At 35.4% G+C, this 25860-nt stretch overlaps 3 protein-coding genes across 3 annotated transcripts in view; 1 reads left to right on the top strand and 2 right to left on the bottom strand.

Moving 5' to 3' along the window:
* LOC123663843 (EH domain-containing protein 1) overlaps positions 1-14273 on the bottom strand; it is a 36369-nt gene extending 22096 nt beyond the window's left edge. Inside the window, exon 1 of the mRNA XM_045598478.1 lies at positions 12915-14273. Coding sequence (XP_045454434.1) covers positions 12915-14139 — 1225 coding nt within the window. The 5' untranslated portion in view covers positions 14140-14273. The remainder of the gene's footprint in view (positions 1-12914) is intronic.
* A 326-nt stretch (positions 14274-14599) lies between these two features.
* Positions 14600-15891, top strand: LOC123663890 (DPH3 homolog). Its single transcript, XM_045598537.1, has 3 exons — positions 14600-14809; positions 15178-15252; positions 15695-15891. The coding sequence occupies exons 1-3, from the start codon at positions 14702-14704 to the stop codon at positions 15761-15763; spliced, it is 252 nt and encodes an 83-aa protein (XP_045454493.1). The 5' UTR covers positions 14600-14701; the 3' UTR covers positions 15764-15891.
* A 3458-nt stretch (positions 15892-19349) lies between these two features.
* Positions 19350-24798, bottom strand: LOC123664102 (arfaptin-2). The gene is made up of 7 exons (XM_045598714.1): positions 24403-24798; positions 24125-24255; positions 23485-23649; positions 22033-22201; positions 21644-21796; positions 20892-21042; positions 19350-19673 (listed from the first exon to the last, which is right to left on the bottom strand). Exons 1-7 carry the CDS (start codon positions 24411-24413, stop codon positions 19416-19418), a joined length of 1038 nt encoding a protein of 345 aa, XP_045454670.1. The 5' UTR covers positions 24414-24798; the 3' UTR covers positions 19350-19415.
* Between the last annotated feature and the right edge of the window lie 1062 nt (positions 24799-25860).

Raw genomic sequence — 25860 nt, 5'->3', positions numbered from 1 at the left:
CCAGACCACGGCAAACACCTGTATGGCCAATACAAATGTTTGTCTGCTTTGTTGCTATAACCGTTGCGCCAACGCGGCATCATCTGCTCTGTGCGGGAATCGAACTCATGACTATCCGCGTTATTTATTACTTTCGCACAAGTACACATGAAGGAATTGTAGCCAACAGTGTCGTTGTCGGTAGCACGAGAACAGTACAGGCGGTGAGAGAAATTTTTTTTTTGTATATGTTACCCACCAAATGGTTAACGATTAACATAGCAAGCCCGCAACACCAGAAGCATTGCAAACTCGTCGCCGAGTCCCCGGGAGCTCTGGTAGCCTTACTCACCAAAGAAACACAACACTGCTTGACAGCAGTATTATTTAGATGTGTGTGTGTGTGTGTGTGTGTGCTTTCAAACAGTATTTCATTAAATAACAAGACAATTCGGAGTCCGGTAGAACCGTTACAACAATCACAAATGATAAATAGTATGTGAAGTTGAAGTAAAAAAAAACACCGCATTACATACAGTTGAGAATTAAACAATAGATACAATTGTACGTGTTAGCTTTTAACGTTACGAAAATACTACGAAACGGTGTACAATGGTACGGAGTGTGATGGTTCTAGTTACAGTAGTGAGACGAATGTAGGTAAGTTCACAGTGCAAACTGAAACGTGTCCCTAATTACGTTTCCGCATTAACCGTCGATAGCAACGTGCGCCGGCGGCCGGCGCTTAGGACGCTTACGAAACAATACAAACACACATACACACGTGAGACACATACATACATGTGATTCAGTGTTAGACACGGACGAATATTCGAACATGTATTCATTATGAGTTAATAAATAAAAATCTTATAACATACACACAGGATCGTCTGTTCCTATAGTAAACGTACTGTTAATACTTTTATTTAAAATTAAAGCAATTTTTTTTTATTCACTAACTTATATCTGCCTTTCAACTTCCGTTCGCTTCGCCCGATCACACTTTTCGTAACGCTCTCGTCACGCATTCAGTAGCTTACTTTTCAAGTCAAGTGTCCGTACACAAGTTTTACATCAAAAACGATGAAAGGTAGCTAATAGTATATTAAGTCCTCAACTAAAATGTCTGTGCTGCCAAATAAATTACAAAACTATCAGTTAAAGAAGTTTCTATATATCTTTGCAACATGTCATTAATACTCTGTTTAAGACTGACACCACTAGATGAGGTAAAACTATTGTAACGTTATAATGTAATTAATACCTTCAAATGTTACAATACGTTACGCAATATGCACCAAAAGATATAAGATATAAGATAAGAGGCTTAGCGTTTGATTGATACAGCTTACATATTCTATCCTTTGCGTTGTGACTGGCGAAATTTAAATAAATAAATATCTTAAACCCACACGACACGGTCTGTTCCTATGCTTGTGTTATAGGTAAGCCAGCTGATATAGCAAAATACTTTTTTTTTATAAATATACATCGAAATATTACATAGAATCGAACCCGCAACCCGCGGAGCAGAAAGCAGGGCCACTACAAACTGCGCCAGCGAGCTACAGTCACGCACGGTCATTTGTATCCTATTCCTAGTTGACATCCCTATTTAATAAATGAAACACTTATGATTTAAAAACGCGAAGCCTAGGCCTATATTATTAAATTAGATACACGAATAAGAGAGTTTTAATAAAGAGTAGATATCGGTCTAAATAAACCATCATTTAACTGGGGTAGGGCACAGCAGGAAATTTCCTGCTCAAAATATGGAGCAGCGCGACTGGGGTAGTACCTCGACCTTACAGAAGATCACAGCTAAATAATACAATTTTCAAGCAGTGTTGTGTTCCTGTTGGTGCGTAAGGTAACCAGAGCTCGGGGGGGGGGGGGGGGATTGGGGGATAGGGTCCACAACACACTTTTGGTGTTGCAGACGTATGTATATTAAGTACTACTGTAATCGCTAACCATCAGGTGAGCCGTACGCTTGTTCGCCGACCTAGTTATATATATAAAAAAACACAAGATAAGTACATAAAGCTACCTAATTTTTGAAGTCAGTTAAATAACAGGATAGTATAATCGTATTAAATATTAAAAAATGTTATAACGCACGTTGCTTTTATGGATAATTTTGATTAATATAAATCCTCGGATAATATAATTACTCGGATTCTGACGTAGATAACGCTAAAAAGGACCGACAAAACTCAAGAGACACTTATAATGACACACACCACCTTTCGATTAAAAAAAAAAAAATAATAGTCGAAATCGGTCCAAACGGTCAAAAGTTCTGATGTAACATACATAAAAAAAATACAGTCGAATTCAGAACCTCCTCCTTTTTTGGAAGTCGGTTAAAAACCGCCATTACGTTACCCAACCATTTCAAATTCTGAGATAGGTCCTCTATGAAAGCTAGCACTAAGTTCCCACTTATTTTGTTTTTATATTACATTGAGTAGTGTATATGTACTCAGCATTTACACACGAACCTGATTGGCATATTAATTCATCCAGTAGGTTACCACGAACGAGTATTATGGTGTTCGACTGTCGTAAAGGTAAGACGATGACGATGATAATTATAATATTGTTAGTTTAAGATAGCCTATATAAATGTGCGTCAGTAAGAATTTATCTGTGTAAACGTAAGCCTGGGTACCTTTGGTAGAGATAATATCTGCGCCTCCTGAGATAAAAGGTAGTGGCGGTCATTACGAGAAAAAAATAACGATTTTTTTTTGTCTATTTCACGATTTTCTACAGATACGGAAATCATTTTTGTGCAAAGTGATATCACTTAGCCCAGCTGTGTGAATAAATTCGTGAATATCGGATGTTTGTCACGTTGTACCAGCTCATTAGTAATCACACGTTTGAAGTGTTCAAAGTTATTTTTTGTGCTTTGTGATATAAATGCTATTGTATTTAATTTCACATTTATTTTTCAATATATTTTTCGTATGTATGTACTTGGTAAAATTCCGTGAAATTATGTGAGTATTCGAGTGATAAGAAAGAATAATAAATGGTTATATCTTTATCTATTATTTGAAACACTGCGCTAGAATCATTTATTCGATACTTTGTACAAAGACAAGTTTTAGGTGTAAAGAAATATTACAGTACAAGTATCAATTATCACAATTTTAGAACTTAATAAATGTGAAGAAAAGGTACAACTCAAGTTTGTTTTCGTAAATTACCTTCGAAATTAAATATATACCAATAAAAACTAAAATGTGTGTATATTGAGAGTGAATACTTTATTCTACAAAAGAAGACACTCCAGTTGACCTGCAAACTTTTTTAAATCTTGTTTTTATTCTCCAGTAAAATGATGATTTTCGACTTGTATCATTTGATATCATTCTGTCATATCTTATATATATATATATATATATATATATATATATATGTGTGTGTGTGTATAAATGGCTGGACTACTTTTCGTACAAATGACTAATTAAAATTTTAGCTAACAGATGGCGTTCAACGCGATTTTTAGGATATTTTTAGACAATTGCTATCTCACGATAGATAATTCAAAACTTTGGATATTTTCTTCTCAATTATGCGTCGACAGTCACCATTGTTTATATTATTTCAGAAAAGTTAGAGTTATATTAAGGCAGAAAAGAAAAAACTTCAAAAGTGAAGACTTACTATGGTGTGGGTAGTTAATACAACTTCATTCGCTTCAATGTGTGTGTGTGTGTGTGTGTGTGTTTGTGTGTGCGTGTGCGTGTGTGTGTGTGTGTGTGTGTGTGTGTGTGTGTGTTTGTGTGTGTGTGTGCGTGTGCGTGTGTGTGTGTGTGTGTGTGTGTGTGTGTGTGTGTGTGTGTGTGTGTGTGTGTGTGTGTGAGTGTTCTTACAATTATTCAACTTTGATTTGTGTGACAGTAGTGCAGTAACCATCGTCCGAGCAACACACTGTTTTATTGCTTCCTTGTGCTAAATACAGTTATTGCAAGAATTTAATTTCATTTTAAAGTTATAAAAATTAAGAATGTGACAAATTTAAAATGAATTTTTATTTAAAAACCTCGTGTTTTAGTATACATAAAAGCTTGACCCACACATAGAAGTACATAGACATCAAGATGATAATTATGAAGTATTTATAACGTATACGGAACATGCATTAAGAGTACATATACACACATATAAAAACATGCTAAACATTATTGTAAAAATGCCTTAAAGGAAAATTAATATTTCGTATGATTTTCCTCGTATCAATAACTGCAGGAAGGCTCTATCTCGTACGATTCTTAATTTTCATGATTCATAAACAATCAAAATAAAATCGGAGTAAGTTTCTTTTACTTAAATCGTCATCTGAGCTGAGTCAGATACGGGTCACGTGCACTAAAGCTGTCGTGCCACCATTTCAAAAATGTCTAAAAAATTTTAAAATGCATTTTCTTTATTACAATTTAGTGTTATTTAATAATATTTGTCGCTACAGTCGGGTACAGTTATACATAGAATATAAAATTCTAAATTTCGATAGTCTATTGGTTCTAAAAACAAGCCCAGACCTGGACCTGGACTAAACATAATAGTCTCCCTTCGATAAACCTTCTGTAAAAAACTTTACAAAGAAGGAAGGTCCTGAATTCGGACGATTTGTTACATTCGACCTTGGCGATTCATTTATATTAGCTTTTAAACTGACTTCTAAGAAGGTTCTCAATTCGACTGCATCTTTCTACTTTTTGCACTAACTTAGGATTTATAATCTGAATGGATTTCAATATAATAGGGTTATGTTTAGCATGTTTCCTTTCAAGTTACGAGCAACGAGCACAGTACCCGGCGCCCAATCTTACCTCCGAGACCGGCCCGGGTGGCTTGCAGGTGCTCCGCCCCCGCCGCCGGCGTCCCGGGCGCTCCTTGAGGACAGACCAGCTTTACTATGCATGCATACAACCCACGTGCGGTTACTTAGAATACCCTCTAGCGCAGTGGTTCTTAACCAGTGATCGGCAGACCACTGGTGGTGTCTGGCACCCGAAGTGGTCCTCGAAAGGGGGTGTAGTGAGTGCCTCAGTAGGCCATAACTAAGTATTCTAAGTACTACTTATTAGGAGTAGCCGAGTGCTCCATATTTTTCCCAAAAACAGTTGGTGGTCCATGGCAGAACACGCATTTTGACAAATGACCCCTCATTACTATGAGGTTAAGAACCACTGCTCTAGCGCTGTTAGTGATGTGACATCGACCGACTTGTTAGGACACTCCACGAGCAATGTATATGTACATACCTACTGTAAATTTAATTAATACTATGCTAAATACATGCTACTAGACATTAATGTTTGTTTACAACAATTCGCCAATATAAAGCAGGAAAAAACAATCAATCAGTTAATTCGTTATATGACTGCTTTGGCTACCGCCTCATGATTTAGCGTTGTTGACGGAAAAAGAGGGATTTTATTCACATAAGTTGTTGTACCAGCGTCACATAAATTTATGTACTTTATTCACATAAAGTACATAAATTTATGTGACGCTGGTAAACAACAGTAAAACTGACAATGTCAACTGAAAACAAATTGACGGGTTGTCTATAGGAAATCACTATCAGACTGATAAATCAGTGATAAGACCGCCTTTGCACTTTATGTTATTTATTTTATTTTAGTATTTTTTGTTTCTTTTTAATGTACTTGTAAGTGTGCAATAAGGTGTAAATAAATAAAATAAATAAAACAGGGATTTTAATAACAGCCGGCCGAACGGGTAACGTTACTGATGATATTAAGAGGTTTTAACTTTTTTTTATTACTTCATATAATGAACTAATAAAATTATAACTTTGTTTAAATTTGTATAGTTAACAACATTTCTGTTATTTAAGCTTTATAAAGCTAAATAAAGCAGCTAAGAGGAGGACCTATCTCATCGTAATTATATTTAATTTAACATGCATAGGCTGTATAAAAACCTAACCTTTATAAATACAGTGATATAACGACAAATAGGCATAAAATTTTTAGAATTTATCATTTGACGGTCACAATAAGTTACGTTCAGCGATCAAGTACAATATCCAAGGCCGAGGGTGCGCCCGCGCCGCGCCGATGACCCAATCATTTATTCAGCGGTTTTACACAAAATTCACTATCTGTAGCACTCACGTGACGTCTCTGATAACAAGCTGAACGTTTATAATCTCATGGTAAACACTTTATATTAGAGAATTAGGTCTGTGTGGACACAGTTAACAATTTATCTTTTAGTGTTACTAGCTAGGTGCTGGGTACGGGACGCGATTTTACACGTGTAACTTCAGATTTCTCAAGAGTCAGGATAACACGTAACTTGTACGATATTCTGGAACTCAACATCCATATATTCGTTTGGTAGTGTAGCTGTGTTGTCTGGATATTTAGCTATCGACGTACCTACGTAATCATTACAATTGATTAAACAGTTATTGCTTGCGTGTAACAAACATCGATCCAAATTTTGCATTTGTAATACCAATTATAGTATCAACAATGACTATAGCCAATTGTAACTTTTCTGGTTCAAAACCACGCTAGTCTGTTTCTAAGGGCTTAAATTTAATTTCTATGTTTTAGGTAGAAGCTGACTGACATTTAAACGTACCTTAGTGAAGGGAATCGAACACGAACACACACACACACACACACACACACACATATATATATATATATATATATAACCCTGGAACGGAAACAGAGCCGCCAACGGAATAGTTAGGTATAACTATAATATAATATAATTAATTTTAATATAATTTAAAATATTTTCTCAAAGTAACATCAACGTACTCGTAATACGTCGCTGTACCGCGCTAGTTCACACGACGTTACGTGCAACTTTAAGTAATGTTTGGTAACATTAAAACTTATTACACATTGACCCATTGTATGCAAAAAATTTCTCAGCATAGCTCAGCTCAGCTATCAAGTGCACATGATAACAACCGGGACCGACGGCTTAACGTGCTCTCCGAGGCACGGTGGGGAGACCCACAAGGACTGCACAAACACCCAGACCACGGCAAACACCTGTATAGGGCCAATACAAATATTTGTCGAATGCGGGGCTTATTTGCTAATAAACGGTTAAACGTGTCTTGTCATGTGCGGGGATCGAACCCGCAACCGCCAGCGCAACCGGCACAATCCATGACTGTGACCGTTGCGCCAGCGCGGCGTCTATCGTTAATCGTTGCAGGAAAATTATTCGCAACCCAATACTACATACATCAACATGACGGATTAAGCTCTAATCATTATTCTATATAAATGTAGATTTTCTATTATGTTCGTTAAATGCGTATTATCATCTTATGACGAAATAGACGTTTTTTTAGACGATAAAGATGTGTGAACTTAGTGACGCTGTATTTCATGCATGATACTACCAAATTTTATGAGTAACTGCAGTTTCTTGCCGGTTCTTCTTTGCAAATTCCGAACCAGTGTTAGCTTCACTTTTAAAAATGATTAAAATTTTAATTTGTGACGACGTTTCGAAGGTGATTTTGAAGTCTATTTAAAAAAATATTCATTTCGATTTTATTTCGTTACATATGGAAAAATATTGTGTATCCTGCTTAGCTAATATTCCGCTTAAAATCTGGAGCAGCCTGACTGGGCTATTAGTACCTCAACCTTGCAGAAGGTCACAGCTAAATAATACTGCTTTCAAGCAGTGTTGCGTTCCTGTGGTGAGTAAGGTGACTAGAGCTCTTGGAGGGTCTTGGCGGTCGGCAACGCGTTTGCCATGCTTCTGGTGTTACAGGCGTCTAGAGATTACGGTAACAGCTTACCATCAGGTGAGCTGCTCACTTGTTTACCGATCTAGTTGTTTAAAAAAGACCCTCACTACAAATCCTACTGATGTTGCTACTGAGGTTAGAGTTTGAGGCGTTTATTCATTTATTGATAAATATAAAGCTTAACTTTGAATAAATAGTAAACACGTTTAATGTAAGTGTTGACTAATGAAATAAAACGGCAGTAAATTACAACTAGACCATGTGAGTTTTACGAGCTGTGGAAAATAACACCGACAGATGACAGACCCGCGCGTGCATGTCTTAACTGCAAGTCAACGTAAAATGTATTAAGAGTGTATGTTACCTCAAATTGCTTATTTTCCACTCGGCAAGATGTCCATATCTTCCAAACTACTGAATATTTAAATTTGAAATTTATGTATGGTAAATTTCAGGACATAAACTATCTTTCATATGTTTCGAAAACACGATTCCATAAAATTTTCTCGATACAAAAAAATCGCAAAGTTACCTCAATTTTTGTATTAAAACCTTAATATCTCAGTAAATATAGAAGTTATGGACTTGAGATTAAGCATGGTAATTGAAATAAGTATGAAGAACATTTTATATGTTGCGTTTTTTAAAAAATAACTATTGATAATGTTTGTGGGGAGAAAATACATATAATTCGCGCGATGAACAACCAAGCGCTCTCAATTCTCATGTGTATTTAGTACGGGTGAAATCTGAATTCGAGCTGAACTAGTGTAGCCCCTTAATTAGGTTTGCTCGTCACCGAAAAACAATCCGACTTCATATTACATCGACAAGTCATATAACGAAGGTAGACGAAAAATTTTAACTTGAATATGTAGGTATTTATATTAGGTATAACTCAAAAATTACTTTAAATGGGACCGCATGACCAGCACCAGCTTTTGATATAAATAGCGCCTCCTTCTTTGAGTCGGTTAAAAATTGTATAAAATTTATAACAACCGTTCTGGTGTAGCGGTGCGTGTGCCTATATATAGATATATAACGTCGGCGCGGGTTTGACTCCCGCTGGGGATAGATATTTGTATTTCCGGTCTACGTTTTTCTATGTCGGAAATATGTCTGCCAGCCGGCAATGGAGCAGCATCGTTTAGCAAGGGTTAATCAAAACATGTAATTAAATACTATCAATTAGCTACTGATTAATCAGATACCAATTACATCAATCTAGACATGAGCAAATTATTTATGTCGTAAAATTATCATATAAATGTTATTAAAGTGTTCAAAGATATTAATTTATAATAAATACTTTAAATTTAATTTAGGTAGGTAATTACTTCGATTACAGATTGTTTATACTAACATCCAAATTCAATGAATATTTTAATGATATTTTTAACGAATTAAATTTTATAATAAAAAAATATAACAAATATTTATAAAGTCAATAAACTAATTGTATCCGTTAACGATACCTATACATTAATATCGTCAATAGAATGGTTTAGTGTCTGGACACGAATGAAAAAAGCCCAGTAATCAATGAGGTTCCTAGTTCCTGCTGGACCGGCAAACTGTAGCTGATATCATGATACCGTGTTCATGTGTCTATTTTGCGAAAATCAAACTAAATATACATATTTTAAGTAAAACTTATACGTATTGCCAAATTTTTTTCCCTAAATATATCGAATTTTTTGCACATTATCTAGATATAAAACTTGCACATTATCTAGATATAAATAACTCGGCAGCGGAAAGCAGCGATTATTTCAATCACAATTACTTACATTATGGACTTTTTACGTATTTTAATAGAAATTTAACTTTCGTAATGTTTCACAAAATTCGATAAATATTCAGCAGATACAATTATTTTGTTAAATATAATTTCGCGACTTTTACTTTTGCAAACAAAATTTTAATTATTCCAAAACAATCAATTCATTTAAATTCTAAGCTAGTGGTAGGTATTTTTAACCGACTTCCAAAAAAGGAGGAGGTTCTCAATTCGACTGTATTTTTTTTTTTTTTTTATGTATGTTACATCAGAACTTTTGACCGGGTGGACCGATTTCGACAAATTTTGTTTTAATCGAAAGGTGGTGTGTGCCAATTGGTCCCATTTTAATTTATTTGAGATCTAACAACTACTTTTCGAGTTATATCTAATAATGCGTTTTTACTTGACGCTTTTTTCGTCGACCTACGTTGTATTATACCGCATAACTTTCTACTAGATGTACCGATTTTGATAATTCTTTTTTTGTTGGAAAGAGGATATCCCTAGTTTGGTACCATAAAAAGGAAACCAGGATCTGATGATGGGATCCCAGAGAAATCTAGGGAAACTCTCGAAAATCCGCAATAACTTTTTACTGGGTATACCGATTTTGATAATTTTTGATTTAATCGAAAGCTGATGTTTATCATATGGTCACATATAAATTTTATCGAGATCTGATAACTACTTTTTGATTAATCTTTGATTACGCGTAGTTACTTGACTATTTTTTCGTCGATCTACGTTGTATTACTCGTCGATGTAATTGAAGTCGGTTTTTTTTTCGTTTGCGAGCAAACACAATTATAACAATGATAGTCATGCACTCCAACGATTATATCGCGAACCCATATCGAGAACTTTAACAATAACATCTTCAAGATTTATTGTTCAGTAGCTGCCGGTTCATAGTAAATTGAATTCACGTATGGTCATATTAGTTCTGCTGGCTTTGTATTATAAACTAGCTGTGCCCGCGACTTCGTCCACGTGGAATTTAACAAAAAGTTATTGTTTAGTTCGCAGAGTTATAAAATTAAAGTAACCTAAGTTACTCCTTATTACATCAGCTGCCAGTGAAAGTCAAGTCAAAATCGGTCCAGCCGTTTCAGAGATTAGCCGGAACAAACAGACAGATGAACAAAAATTGCAAAAAAATATTATATTAGTATATTATTATGTATTGTGTATACATCCATATGCATTTAGTAAAAAGTGGTTATTTTAATATTACAAACAGACACTGCAATTTTATTTATTTGTATAGATGTTTAGATAAAGCTTTTTATTACATTATTAAAAGTACCCACTGTATAAAATTAGGACAAAGTTAATGAACTAGGAATATACGTTTAATGGTTTAGTTTTATCAGAAAATTGTTTCAGAAGCACATTAAACTAATTCATACTGTACATAAATACTAAACACATACATACTCGTATATAAAAGACAATAAAAGACTTTCTTTTCTGACAGTCAGAAAAAATGTAGATTAATTTGTGCAAAAACTGTCTGACAATCATTACGTAGATGCATTCCTGTAATAATTTATATTCATTCTCATTCATTCAGAGATATATCAATTAATTTGCAGAGAAACACATTGGTTTGATAATTTTTATTTGGTATATTTATGAGGTTATGACTCATTTACTTTTTTATTTTATTATATTGATTTTAAAAATATGTTAAAAATGTTAGTAAAAGTATTTTTTTCCCTTCCTTTAGATTTGCCACATTCGGGTAAACATATTGTATACACACTATTGCTAAGATATAATTACTATAAAAACTTTTAACTATTCTTCTGTGTAAAATTTTTAAAAACGTGTGCTTTAGACCACATGCCTGAAGTAAAACTAACGAAACGCAACTCTCTCTCTTTCTATCTTCACTAACTTATATCTCCCTCTCAACTTTCGTTCGCCTCGCCCGATTAAACTTTTCGTAACGCTCTCGTCACGCATTCACCAGCTTACTCCCCAAGTCAAACGTTTTTTGATTAAATCCTAATTACTATTAATAAAATTAACAAGTTTTTAGTTAGTAAAGTACAACGATTACGTAGTAATGTAAACATTTGAATAAACATTTATATATAATTAAAGTGAAAACCCCAATCAAGAACAATGTGCACAACCAAATGGTCAATAAAATTATAAAATTTACCACGTCATATTTTTAGATGTAAAACAATGTGTTAATCGAATTGTGGTACATATTAGTTTAACTTTGTGTTATTATTTCTTCTTCTCACTAAATAAAACAAATGTATTCAAAATTTGAGTACAGTATCTGTTACAAATCTATCATCAAAGTCATCTGACAACCAGGTAGATAGACAGACTAATAGCGGTCTTGATAGAAGGGTTCCATAAGAACTCAAACCCAAACCAAAGATTAACAAACTTGAAATAGAAAATAAATAATTATTTACATCTAGTAACCTAAACATTTGTATCAATAATAAGTCATTAATTTGTATTAGACAGAAAGAATGTGTGTTATATAATAATAACTTTGTGGCTGATACAATCTTATTATATATCTTAAAGGATGTCATAAAATCTAACATTCTTTATACATGTCTTATCTGAGTGTATCTTTACAATTTGATTGACACACGACGACAAACGTACAAATATGTTCAGAGTATTCGTTGAAGTAATTTCTTTTATCCGTATTTATTACACTGTATTCAATTTTTATGTATTTAATTTAGTTATTAAAATTTTAAAATAAGACATTAATATTTTGAAAGAGAAACCTAAATAATAAATTTTTGATGTTAAACCTTCTTTAGCCGCATTGGGTACTCAGGAGAAAATCTTATGGGTTCGTGTTACCGACATGCTCATGACTTACACACACTGGCTGTGTGCTGTGCGCATTAGACGCTTTTTGGATGTGTGAAATCTCATGCATCGTCACCGACATGATTGACGTTGATAGTTTTAATTCAAACATTATGAAATTTCAAATATTAATACTAAGTTTTCACTTCTATCGGCAGAATCTATAAGTGCCTTGTATAAATAAATTAATAAAGTAGGTATTCTGTAACTGTCATAGTAACTGATGATTTCATGCAGTTATCAAGTGATAAGTGCACTTATTCAGGTCAATATCTGTTGATAAGAGACGTCTACTTCTTACGTTACATACAAACACTTTTAGTTACAAGGATATAATAAATGTAGCCTTGTACAAATGGTGCTAAATTTCACACACATGAATCATTGTAAATTATTATCATTTATGTTTCCTGTTCTAGGGATGTGTGAATTTTATTTATTTTTACAGAATCAATGTCTACAAATAAACAATTAATGGAAAATAAATATGATTTATAGTGGTTTGCTTACCTTTGATGAGAGGCTCGGCGACGATGTTGATGTCCTCCTGTGGGATCATGTCCATGAGACGAGCGATGTCTGTAGCCAGCATGTGGTCCACTACTTCTAGTAATTTTGGTTTCAATGGATGGAATTTGGTAAAGTCATGATTAGCTAAGGTCTCCTGCATTTTCTTAATATCAGGGAAGTCACCTGGAGAAATCTGTTGTTCTCTCTGAATTCTGTCGTAAATTTGACCTAAGTTCTTAATTAAATCCTTTTTTTTACCTTCTTTACCGAACATCGAGGGCATCTCTTTCCTTAACTCGCTAACAATGTATGCATGGACTTTAGCGAGGCGTGCCCTCTTGATTAAATCGTTTAACTTACGTAGTGCAGCATTTCGTGGTAGTGACTGCATATCTTTAAAGAGGTCCTGCTCCTCGTCCTCGAAAAGCCTCCTATTGACATCGTAGCGGAGAGGCTGGTCCCAGAAGGAACCAATATAAACGCGGGCCACCTCAGGTGTTTGCAGCACTTTGCCCAGGGACCACATCAGAGCACCGTACACACGCATCAGTTGCTGATGGTCGATCATATCAGCCTTGTTCAGAACGATACGGATTTTGTCATCGTGGCCCCTCAGAGCTTCGATACTGCGCCTGAACTCGTCTGAAATGTCGAGTTTGTGGGCGTCGAACAACAATATGATACGGTCGACGCGCTCCGCGAACCATTCGAGAACGCCGGTAAAGTCATATCCTCTGTCGACGCGCTGCTTCTCTCCCGATAGGATACCGGGCGTGTCGACGATGGAGATACCGCGCAGGACCGGCGAGTTCACTGTCGAGCATTGAAACCTATTGAGGAAGGCGTTTCCGAATTTACTCAGTGGGCGAAACTGTTTCTTAGGGTCTACGACGAGAGCATTTCCGGGAATCATTCCTTCTTTTTCATCAAACATTACCGCGATAAATCTGTCCGTCGTAGGCTCGGGTCCAATGCGGATCCCGGGAAAATCTCTCTCTAGAAGATATTTGATGAACGTAGTTTTACCGGTCGAATATTGACCTACGAGCAGTATCATCGGTTTCGCATCGAAGTCCGGGTCCTCAAGCTGTGGAGAGTGGAAGTCGTGGAACTGATAGTGCAGCTCAAGCGGTAAAAGTTTCGTTTTGTAAATTCTTTTGAGACCCTCCACGACATTTTCGATACTTTCCGTTTTTTCGCCCTCTTTCTTTAGCCAGCTAAACATGATTACGATTTTAACCTTTTATAGCTGCGACAACGATATATACACTAGATCACTCACTGCACCACTTAAATAAGAAATATTATAAAATTTCTAGCAAGACCACCGCGATCATCCTCTTTCGTAAAAATGCAATGAATGACGTGTTTGACATAATCGTTTTGATGTTGTCAGCTTGACGTAAAAGTATGACTCACACACAAAAAAATTTAATGATATTGCCCCTATCAATAATATTAGCTTGAGACTGAGTTAAGTGAGTAAAATCACTAAGTTCGAGTAACATAAAAAATCAATTAAGGTATAAGAATAACTTAGGAAAAATGAATATTTTATGTACACTAATACATTAAAAATTTTATACAGGAGAAAGTTGAATATAAGATGTCTTTCTACACAACTTTTTCATGGCAACATTAAAACTTTGTGTGATCTCTTCTCACTCATTGATAAATGACAATTGTGTTGTGGTATTGGAGAAGTAAACACGCGACCGGTAGTACCGAAGTTTGTTATTAACTACGCTTATGATTTATTACTCAATAATTTAAAGGAATTTATTAAGATGACGATATTCCACGACGAAATAGAAATCGAAGACTTCGAGTACGACGAAGATTCCGAAATGTATTACTATCCCTGTCCATGTGGGGATAGATTCCAAATAAGTAAGGTTAGTGGATTTTTGTTTATTTTTATAATTATTTTATTACAACATATTTAGTGTTCTAACTCCTATAATTGTATTATCATAGTCACGTTAATAAAGATGCCGTTGAATAATATTTAATCATCGTTAAAATAGTGTTTCTTTTGTGTATCTCGACATTGTAGTTGGACAATAGCACTGTAGTGTCGTGAATGCTGTTTGTGTGTGCACGTGGATGCAATAATTTCCTGTTGATTTTAGATTTGCTCTAATGTGAGCAGCGCATACTTCGTAGTGTATCATAATTGTTGTAGTAGTTTTCTATTTTATACAAACAACTATTATATAAATAAGTGATTCAAAATTTTTATATAATTTTTCAAATTTTACAGGAGGAGCTGTTGGCTGGTGAAGAAGTAGCGACATGCCCCAGCTGTTCTCTTGTTGTTAAAGTTATATATGAACTGGTAAGTTCTTGATAGCTCTTATTTACACTTCTACTATTATACATGGCAGCAGGCTGGCACGGCAACTCACTATTCCACCAGCAGTTACAGGTTCTATTCTTGTATACAACCAATGTTTGTATATGCTATACAGGCGTATTGTGGTCTGGGTATTGTTTGTGTTTTATTTCTAGCACAGAATTTCTACACATTCTATAGACAAATTATATTATTCTACTTGTATCCTTTGTGTTTGAAGTGTATATTCATGCATTGTAACTACTGAACTGATTTTAAGAAACTTATTAAAAATTATTATTTTTTCCCATTGATTCAGTGTGTAAGAATCCACTGCTGCCCTAAGCGTTTCCCAAATGCAGACGAAGATCGAAGATTTATCCTTCAAGCTGCTACACCTCGAGTTACTATAAATTATCATATAAAAAAATTGATAATTTTTCAGGAAAAATTCAAGGCTGAAGCTGAAGAATTACAAAGGAATCCTAATGAAAAAGAAGCTTTGAAAGTGTAAACAATTTGAAACTATTGTCTTTCAAGATATGAAAGATTGCATGAAATGTTCTAAGCCGTGATGCTTCAAGCAGCCATCGGCACTGTGGTGGATATGTGATATAGTAAACAAATAGCGCTTATATCTGATAGATACTTTATTTTACACTTTATAAATATATTTTACAACACACATTCATTTAGGGCCCGTTTGACCAGTTGTGGGTAATGTTTGTATAAGTTACTAGCTGACCCGGCGAACTTCGTATCGCCTAACAGTGACTTTTAAGTATTATCACAAATCTTTTGTATGGAATAGAAAAGTGTTGTTTTAGACTTTTTCAGGAAATTTAAATTTTTTTTTTAAATTTTTCTCCATAAGAACCATCCTCGTAATTCAAGGAATATTTAAAAAAAAGAATTAGCGAAATCGGTCCAACCGTTCTCAAGTTTTGCGCTTAGCAACACATTCAGCGACTCATTTTTATATTATAGATAAACAGACTCACACAGCAAGAGATAGAACAGGCCGTTAACGCCTGTCTCCATTCAGTTAATAAACTACTACTTTTAAATTTACATTTGCAAACAGAAATAGCTCATAAGCACAGTGGAATTTGATGAAAAAAAAATTAACATATAAATTTTTATCTGTTAGATCTCTCAAATATCATTATCCACAACTGATGAAACACAACCTTAGACTTACCAAATAAAGCATTAGAGATAATACAAGTTTTAATTCTTTTACAATGTGCATCATGTAAATAATAACCTCTTATAAGATTGATTATAACAGGAATATAATGTTATAATTAAAACAATGCAGTTTTGACTAGCTATTCAGAACTCCTCCTAAGCCTCTATCAATGGCATTTAAGCTATCTTCCACATACATAATTGTATTGTCATTTATTATAATTAGTTCAAGACCTATTCATAAAAGCTTTTGTTAAAATTGTGTTGATATCTGTGGCATTTCATAATATAAATAAACTTGATAGACATATGATCTCAGACTACATTTTTTTATTTATTATTTCTTTAATATGTCAAAATATTAAAATATTTGTGAGCTCTGTCCGTTCAAATTTTTTTCCACGTAAGTAATCACCAACATAATTATCATAAACTAAAACCTTCGAAACACACTGAATCTTATGGTACAAGTATTATTCCGATCAGTTCAGTAGTTTTCACAGTATAACCAAACGAAAAAACTGGCTCTCCATTATTAGTATAGATTGAGAGTACACACATACACAAACATTGTAAGTACATAATTAAATACTGACCATATTATCAGTAACATTATTTAGTATAAATATATATCTGCTCTAATAAAGCATTTAAGCAATTTATAATAACTACAATTTTATATAGTAAAAAAGCTATTATGTACAGGTCTTATATGTATTTATTATACATAATACAATACTCAATTGAGATCTCACACGAATACATTATTTTGATAATTTTAAACTACTTTATGGAGATATTACAAAAATAATTTCAGTAAACTGGAAACAATGTACAGAGCTTCACTGGAAGGGTATATTTGAGCTAATTAAGATAGAACAGCGTACAAACATTGACCATTTTTGAGTATAGATAAGCTACAAAACAATTACAACATACAAAAGCAATTGACAGCCCTTGCCGATTAGACTATTTACCATTCTGTAATTATTACAGTCAATTTAAATATGTTTACTATCATTTAGGTGACAATTAAGTACATTTATGACACAGCCCATCAAACTAATGAATTTGTCAATATTTATTTCAAATTAAAATGTTTGTGATAACATTATCATATAAATTAATGACTCTTAAACTATCAATAGAAAGTCTAAACCACAAGAGCTATTGGAATGATATCACTATGTAATGTTATTAAACAAATTTAAGATACAATAATAATACTATTTGGTCATATATACTTAACTAAATAATATCTATGTATTCAAATACTACGGACAAGGTTTATAGGGCTAGTACACGGGTTGTGAATAAAGTTTATCCTGCAAATAAGTTACGAATAGGCCATTAAGACCCTTTTCGGCTCAATTAAGAAACTAAAACTTTTAGATTCACAATTGGGAATAGAAGTATGCCATAAATATTTTTTTTCTGTTGGATATCTTCATCTGTCAAATAGCAAAAGGCAGCCAGTGATACAGGCTCTAAGTATTAACTATTTAAATAGTATATTCACAAATAAAATACACAATATATTAATATATTATTCGTGCTTTATATTTGCATTAGAAAGTGTCATTGACTAGAAAGAACTTGTGATGATAACATTCACAGATTGTCACTTATTTTCGAACATTCGAGAACACTAGAATAATGGTGTTATGCAATAATTTCTTTACAAGCAATGGGATATAAACAGATATACTTTTTACATAATCTAAGCTATTAAATATATTCTGCGAAAGTAGTAAAATAATAGCACAAAGTCAATATCTATTTAAAAAAATAAAAGGTCTAAGAAGATTCTCTATTAACTATACATTAGGTTATGGTTAACTATTGCATAACACGGCGCAATATACGATAGACACAGATATACAGTGATTATATTTTTTGACAATAGTTGAGTTTTAATAGTCTGACAAACAAAATGTGACCCAACAATAAAAATGGCAGAAAAGTGTGATTGCGTACATTCAAATTAAATTAACACGTTGAACGTCATGGGGGACACCAGTCGGGCCTCACTTGTTTAGTCCATGGGCCAGTTTAAAAGTCCTTATTTACAAAAATTTTACGATAAGTTTTTATTGCAGTACCATACCCATTCTTAAAGATCTTACTTATTTTTCTTTACACTATATTACATATTTTTCTAAGTCATATTTTTTAAGTTAACTATGGCTCGCGGTCATGTGGTGTCCACCGCGGCACCAACGGAAAAATTGTGTGTCGACTACATGGTGTTCGCCATGGCCCAAACAGAATAACTAAAAAAATCAAGGCGGCGTTTAACGTGTTAATAAAAACATTTTTACAACAACTCACACCCATATTAAAAATCAGTATTTCTTAGATAAGTCAACATTCTAAAAATAATTTACATCCTTATAACAAAAATTTTCAAAACATTTTTGAATATCATATCAAAAATTGACCGTTCCAGCGGGGATCGAACCTGCGTCTCCGACTGATATTCAAAAATGTTTAGAATTCCTAATGTGTGAGTAACACAAAAATAAAATCGTACATATTAGAAATAGCATGGTGTCGTCTCCTGTCAAAGATTTTCATTGTAATATGAAACTTTGAATAGTTACGGGTTTCTGTAAACAACTCACTATAGACGGCGCCACGGTTCGCTTAAACCGAAAATAAAATCATCATATCAAAAATTTCGATCTAATGGGTACATCGTTCCATAGCTTTATTGGCTGGAACGGTCAATTTTGGATATGATAGTCAAAAATGTTTAGAATTCCTAATGTGTGGGTAACACAAAAATAAAATCGTACATATAAAAAATTTTCAAGTATCAAACTGAGTCTGAGTACACTACACTAGTGACTTAAGCTACTTTCTCGAGACTTCACATTCGTATGTCAGACTATAAATCTATACATTTGCCACGACTGATCCTTACTTACTTATGTTGAACCCTGTCATGTTCAACACGTGGAGGGGGCGAAATCCTACGCGGTCCGGGGTGGGCTCGTGGAGGGGAGGGTGGTTTGGGTGGAAGGGAGGGGGGTATGTGTGGTAGGAAGAGGGGTTTGTATGGAAGGGAGGGGTGTATGTGCGGTTGGAAGGGAAGGGTGGCTGGTCTGATGAGACGGTACTCCCGGAACACTAAAGTGACGTACGGCCGCTTCAAGGGCTACGTTGTTGCCACTAAAGTACGCTGATACAGCGTTGTGAAACAGTAGAAGCTGCTTATTCATAACTTTTACCTGTTGACAAATAGTTTTTATTAGTAGATGACAATTTTTATGTTAGTCTATAACCTTACTCCACATCCACATAGGGATGGGCAAATGCAAAAAATATATCGATATATATCGTATCGATATTTTTAAAAAATAAATTTGAAATAAATTTGAAAATAAATTTTGAAATTTTTTAAAAAATATCGATATATACTGAATAAATAATATCGATATTTCGATATATCGATATTTTTACTACAAATTGAAAATTAATACATATTTGGCAAGTATATTAATTTTATTACATATTATTACAATGAAGGAATGTGCTGTGTGGCTACGGCACTAAAGAATTTAGCCACCCCTTCTCTTCCCGTGGGTGTCGTAAGAGGCGACTAAGGGATAACAAGGTTCCACAACCACCTTGGAACTTAAGAAGCCGACCGATGGCGGGATAACCATCCAACTGCTGGCTTTGAAATACACAGGCCGAAGACGGGCAGCAGCGTCTTCGGTGCGACAAAGCCAGTACTGCGGTCACCAACCCGCCTGCCCAGCGTGGTGACTATGGCAAAACACATGAGTTCACGTTATTTTTGGCGTAAACTTGTGGAGGCCTATGTCCAGCAGTGGACCGTATAGGCTGTAATGTATGTATGTATGTATTACAATGAAGACTTAAGTATTATGATAACAATGAAGAATATATATATATATTATTGTATATATGAATTACATATTATTACTAGATCACACTCAAATTTAGTCTAAAGAAACTACCCATAGACATGTTTTTTGGTTGCGTTCACAAACTACAGAGGGATATAGACTAACTACACTAATACCAAAACTCGCAAACTCTCGCGCGCTCTGTTTTATATTCATTTACAGATAAAACGGACCATATGTTGCAATAAAAGTAGAATACATAATTCATTTAAAATATAATATAGTTTAAAAAAAATATCGATTTCGATATTCAAAAATAAATATCGATTATCGATATTTTGAAATTAAAAATATCGCCGATATTTATCGATATTTTTTTGAAAAAAAATATCGATATTTCGATATATCGATATTTGGTGCCCTTCTCTACATCCACAAGGGTAGGAAAGTAAGCAGTTGCGATAAACATCACTTGTTTCAATAAACAACAATGATAACCCCCTATTTACAGCAATATTACCACATAGAAAGTTGGATCATTTGTATGTATCAAGTTGATGTGTGAGCACGCACCCGGTTCTCGTGCAGCAGCTTAAGCTTGACGGCCGAGTCGTCCCGCAGGCGCTCGTAGTGCCGGCGGTGTCGCTCGATGTTCGCCAGCAGCAGTTCGGGTGGATTGCCGCCGCTCGCCTCCAGTTCGCTTCGGTACGCGTCGTACTCCACTCTGCATATACAAACAATCTAATGCCCAACCGAACTACACTGGTGAATAATTGTTTGCAGGCAAACGAAGAAAAACCGACAAAACCGACTTCAATTATATCGACAAGTAATACAATGTACGTAGACGAAAAAATAGTCAAGTAAATACGCTGTATCAAAGATTACTCCAAAAGTTGTACATAATAAACATCAGCTTTCGTTTAAATTAAAAATTAAAATCGGTACACCCGGAAAAGTTATGAATTTCCCTCGATCTCTCTGAGATCCCATCATCAGATTCTGGTTTCCTTATCATGGTACCAAACTAGGGATATCTCCTTTCCAACAACAAAAGAATTATCAAAATCGGTTCATAAACGACCCGTACATTAAAAAAAAAAATATATACACATATAGTCGGTCAAATTGAGTAACCTCCTCCTCTTTTTTAAGGCGGTTAAAAAAAATTTATGGTTGTTGTATTTCTGAAGATATGGAATTAGAGAAATCGGAGTTCTAAAATAAGCCGTTAATAGTCACTCTCCGACAACTCGATATTGTTCTCTTTGGCCTCAAGTAGTACCGCCAGGTTCTGCTGTACTAGTAGCAAGCGAGAGCCTCACCGCGCCGCCTCGTACTGGCGGATCGTGAGCAGCGTGTCCTCCATGGTCTTGTTGGTGAGCGTGTTGAGCGCGTTGTTGAAGAAGTGCAGCGCCGCCAGCAGCGTCTCGCCGTTGCGCGTCAGGGAGCGCTGCGTGTCGGCGTTGTACAGGAACCTGCGGGTGACGTCACTTTATGGTATAGCGGTCGGTGTGCGCGTGTGAATGTGTCATGTACGTGTGGAGCGTGCTCTCACTGGTTCTGCGTGTGTGAATGTGTCATGTACGTGTGGAGCGTGCTCTCACTGGTTCTGCGTGTGTGAATGTGTCATGTACGTGTGGAGCGTCCGCTCACTGGTTCTGCGTGTGTGAATGTGTCACGTATGTGTGGATGGTGTGGAGCGTCCTCTCACTGGTTCTGCAGCTCGGGCGACTTCTGCGCCAGCTCGGCGAAGGCCTCGCCCAGCGCCCGCTGCGTGTGCGCGGCGGCGGCCAGCTGCGCCGTGAGCGCGGCGCTGAGCCGCAGCACGCCCGCGTACTTGCGCTGCGTCTCGCGCAGCATCGAGATCTGCGCCTCCAGCTCTGGGGGACACCGCGGACGTTACTACTCGATCACGCTTCTCATACCTTACGCGTGAAGACGTTGCGTTGGCGCAACTGTCACAGCGCTACATTGCAGCTGTTGCGATAGCGGTTGCTGGTTGATTCAGCACCAGGTCTATATAGGGTTACTAGCTGACCCGGCAATCGTTGTCTTGCCGCTAAACGCTATTAAAAATAGGGGTTGATGGTAGAGGGTTGAAAATTTAGGGTTGTATGTATTTTTTAATGTTGTATCATAAAAATATAGAAATTAAAAATTTTGTCTAAAAAATAAAAAAAAAATTTAGGGGTGGACTACCCCTAACATTTAGGGGGATGAAAAATAGATGTTGGCCGATTCTCATAGATACCGGATAAGCACAAAAAATTTCATCAAAATCGGTCAAGCTGTTTCGGAGGAGTATGGCAACAAGAACTGTGACATGAGAATTTTATATATAGGGTTATAGGCCATTATTTATATGATTAGGATCGCAAAAAGAAAACGTAGGGTTCGTCTAATGGTAAGTGTGCTGTAGTGTAAGAAAGCCTGCAACACATTGCACTGTTGCAAGCGCATTACCGACTCTACCTTCGACCTTCCTTTGGAACTCTGGCTACCTTACACACCGCAGGAACACAACACTACTTCAATTTAATTCAACACTTGTTTATTAATTGGTTGTGGTCTTGTATAATGTTGAAGTACTTCACCAGGTTGGACTGCTCCAAATTTTGTGCAAGATATTTTTAGCTATGTTAGGGCACACCTCACTAAAATGTGCCCCAAAAGAGGGTATGAGACCCTTGCTTCTTTTATACATAATGTTGGACCATCTGTTTGAGGCACCTACCTACCTACTAGATTTTATATCTACAGATTTTTTTTTGTACTGTAATTTTTAAGACAAAATATCTTAAATAATCTATTGCTTTGGTCATAAATGACATCACATGAATTTTACGATTTTTTGAGCCCTCTTTCTTGTCACAGATGGTCACATTTATAAGACTATTCAGTGTGACATCACATATTTTACAATTTTAACCATATAAATTCTTATTTATTAAATTAAATAATCAGTTTCGACATTATTTTTATTTCCTTTTAACTAACAATTTATTTGACACATAATTTTTTTTTTTGCTTAAAATTATCATCCACAGGCTCTAAATTGCTTATGCATAAGACTGCAGTCAACAGTCCTGTGACTGCCTTGTAAAACTATGACGTAGTCTGATGCTGATGGTAATAACTCTAAATAAACAAATTCAAAGATTACCAGTGTCCACAGTCCTCGAACTCTTCCCCAGCTTTTCATACAAGAGTTGCTTGGTGCACTTGTACGTAGAGACACTCCAGTTCTTGATGGACTCTATCTTAGTAGAGCCAGCTCGTAGTAGAGTGCTGTTCCCCGCTGCTCCGTTCTGTGATACATCTGGAGGGGCTGAAATATTGATATAACAACATGTTACATTTGTGTGTATAAAATTATGAGTTTTATCTTCTGATAAAAGTTTTATTATTTAGTTTTATCTTCTGTTTAAAAGCTAATAAATACAAAACTAATTTCAGCTTTGTATGATAATTATTTTATTATTATGATGTGTATAGTAAAAAAAAAATAGAAAAAATATTTTTGTCACGTTTATACAACATAAATATGTGTACACAGTTTGTGTTAGGTGATCTATTTGTTGCACAAATGATAAAAAATACACAACTTATCATATAATTGTAAATATTGAATATGATCATGTTAAAAAGACTTTTGTGATTCTTATTAAGATTTATTTATTTATTTATTTAGATATATGATTAACAAGATATAAGATTAACGCCAAATCTTGCTAAATTCTTCGTCTACAATCAAAGGATAAGATTAAAGAACGATCTTAGATCATCGACGATATTACTCTTACCGTAAGCCGGTGGGAAGGGCATGGAACGAGACGATGGAAACTTGGCCTCCGTTCCCGATGTTATGGAATCACTGGATTCGCGTAGCGGCGGTGTGTCCTTAAGCATTTCGTGAATACTTCTCTCAGATTGCCTAAGAATATACCAATAAATAACCTAAATAAGGCTATCACTTGTAACAGCGAAGTTTAAAATTCAACAAAGGTTTTAATAAACTCAAAACTGTCGATAACATTTATTTTGTACAATACAAAAAACAATGATTTAAAACGCAACATACCACTTAGACATTTCGTCGGAAAAGTCTATTCGCCTTATTGGATACGGGGTTTGATAATAACGTACAGCTTATAACTATATATATTATAACTAAATATAAATTTATAATAACATTTTTTTGTCGGCTAGGAATAAATAAACTATAGCTATTTTAAACAATTATTACGATTAGATGACAGTCGTTTGTCAGACTTGTCACTGAAATACTGAACACAGAGTACACTGTAATTTACTGAATGACTGAACTTAAAAGCATAGATAATTATGATGCTTGCGCTTATTAATTGTCTTTTCGACTTCAAAAGTTCAAATCCCTACTTTACAACAGTAAAAACAAATTAAACAGAAATATAGTTCTATAACATTAATTACATTTGTATGTCTTTTTTTTTGGTATCGCAGGGAAACCCATTTACGGGTGATATCCAGGATGCCAAGGTAGGCATTCCTAGACTGTGTGTCGGCTTCAGCGCTTGGGGGTGCACTACCGACCAAAACCCGTGCGGGAGCCTTCAGTCGCTTTAATTAGAGGGTCCCGGATCTGCAGGCAACAGGATCCCTCCAGCGACAGGCTGGCCTCGGCGAAAAGACCAGACTTCTCCTCCATGGGGACTGTCCGGGTCACCTCTGAACAATCCCGACGACGCTATGTCTAGCAAGACTGGGTTCACATCCTGGCCCGACACGGGCACAAGGGCGTTACTGGAAGCGCATTAAGTAGCGTCTCCTACGCTCCTCCGTTCGTCGCCTGCGGACGGAGGCCTCGTCGGCGGCCCCCTCTCTCATCCGCTCGTCGTTCTCCTTCTGGGACATTACTGTCACGCAGAAGGAGATCATCGCCTTTCAGGACTCATCGTCACTGAGCATCGCGGTCATAATAACGCTCGGCAAAATGACAAGTCCTCTCCGACATTTGTGTGTCTACGTAATAGTAGGTAACTAAATTGTAGTTGAATAATAAGTAGTAAGAGTAGTTTGAAAAATAACCATTATAATAATAATAAAAAAAAAATACTTCATTAGCTATAAAATAAAATTATAATCATCGAAGAGTAAATTTATAAAGGTTTCCATTGAGAATAACACGTTGTAACATCGTTGATGATGGTGATCATAGTCTATGAAATAAACCTAGTTCTCCCTCTAGTAAGTAGGATAGGTAATCACGTCACGTTTATTTCTGTATTAGTTGTATTTATATATTCTTTATTACGTAGTATTGTCTTTTTCTGTATCTATTACTGGTAGTTGGTTGAAATAATCGTCACTTGCACAACAGTATCCTTTTTTTTTTTGTTATCACAGGGGAACCCATTTATGGGTGAGATCCAGGATGCCCAGGTAGGCATTCCTAGACAGCTATCAGGTATACATAATAACAGCCGGGACCGACGGCTTAACGTGCTCTCTGAGGCTCGGAAGGGAGACCCGCAAGCACTGCACAAACACCCAGACCACG

Source organism: Melitaea cinxia, chromosome 21, assembly GCF_905220565.1.
Source record: "Melitaea cinxia chromosome 21, ilMelCinx1.1, whole genome shotgun sequence".
Classification (NCBI taxonomy): domain Eukaryota; kingdom Metazoa; phylum Arthropoda; class Insecta; order Lepidoptera; family Nymphalidae; genus Melitaea; species Melitaea cinxia.
This window is presented reverse-complemented; position numbering and strand designations above follow the sequence as displayed.

What these genes read in the sequence shown, in the direction of transcription:
- LOC123664102 (XM_045598714.1), bottom strand. An exon ending in TCGCCCGAGCTGCAGAACCA is followed by an intron (nt 21,797 to 22,032) that starts GTGAGAGGACGC and finishes CGTCACCCGCAG; the next exon opens with GTTCCTGTACAACGCCGACA. An exon ending in CGCCAGTACGAGGCGGCGCG is followed by an intron (nt 21,043 to 21,643) that starts GTGAGGCTCTCG and finishes TTGTATATGCAG; the next exon opens with AGTGGAGTACGACGCGTACC.
- LOC123663890 (XM_045598537.1), top strand. Translation starts at nt 14,702, where the DNA reads ATGACGATATTCCACGACGAAATAGAAATCGAAGACTTCGAGTACGAC. An exon ending in ATAGATTCCAAATAAGTAAG is followed by an intron (nt 14,810 to 15,177) that starts GTTAGTGGATTT and finishes CAAATTTTACAG; the next exon opens with GAGGAGCTGTTGGCTGGTGA. An exon ending in TTAAAGTTATATATGAACTG is followed by an intron (nt 15,253 to 15,694) that starts GTAAGTTCTTGA and finishes ATAATTTTTCAG; the next exon opens with GAAAAATTCAAGGCTGAAGC.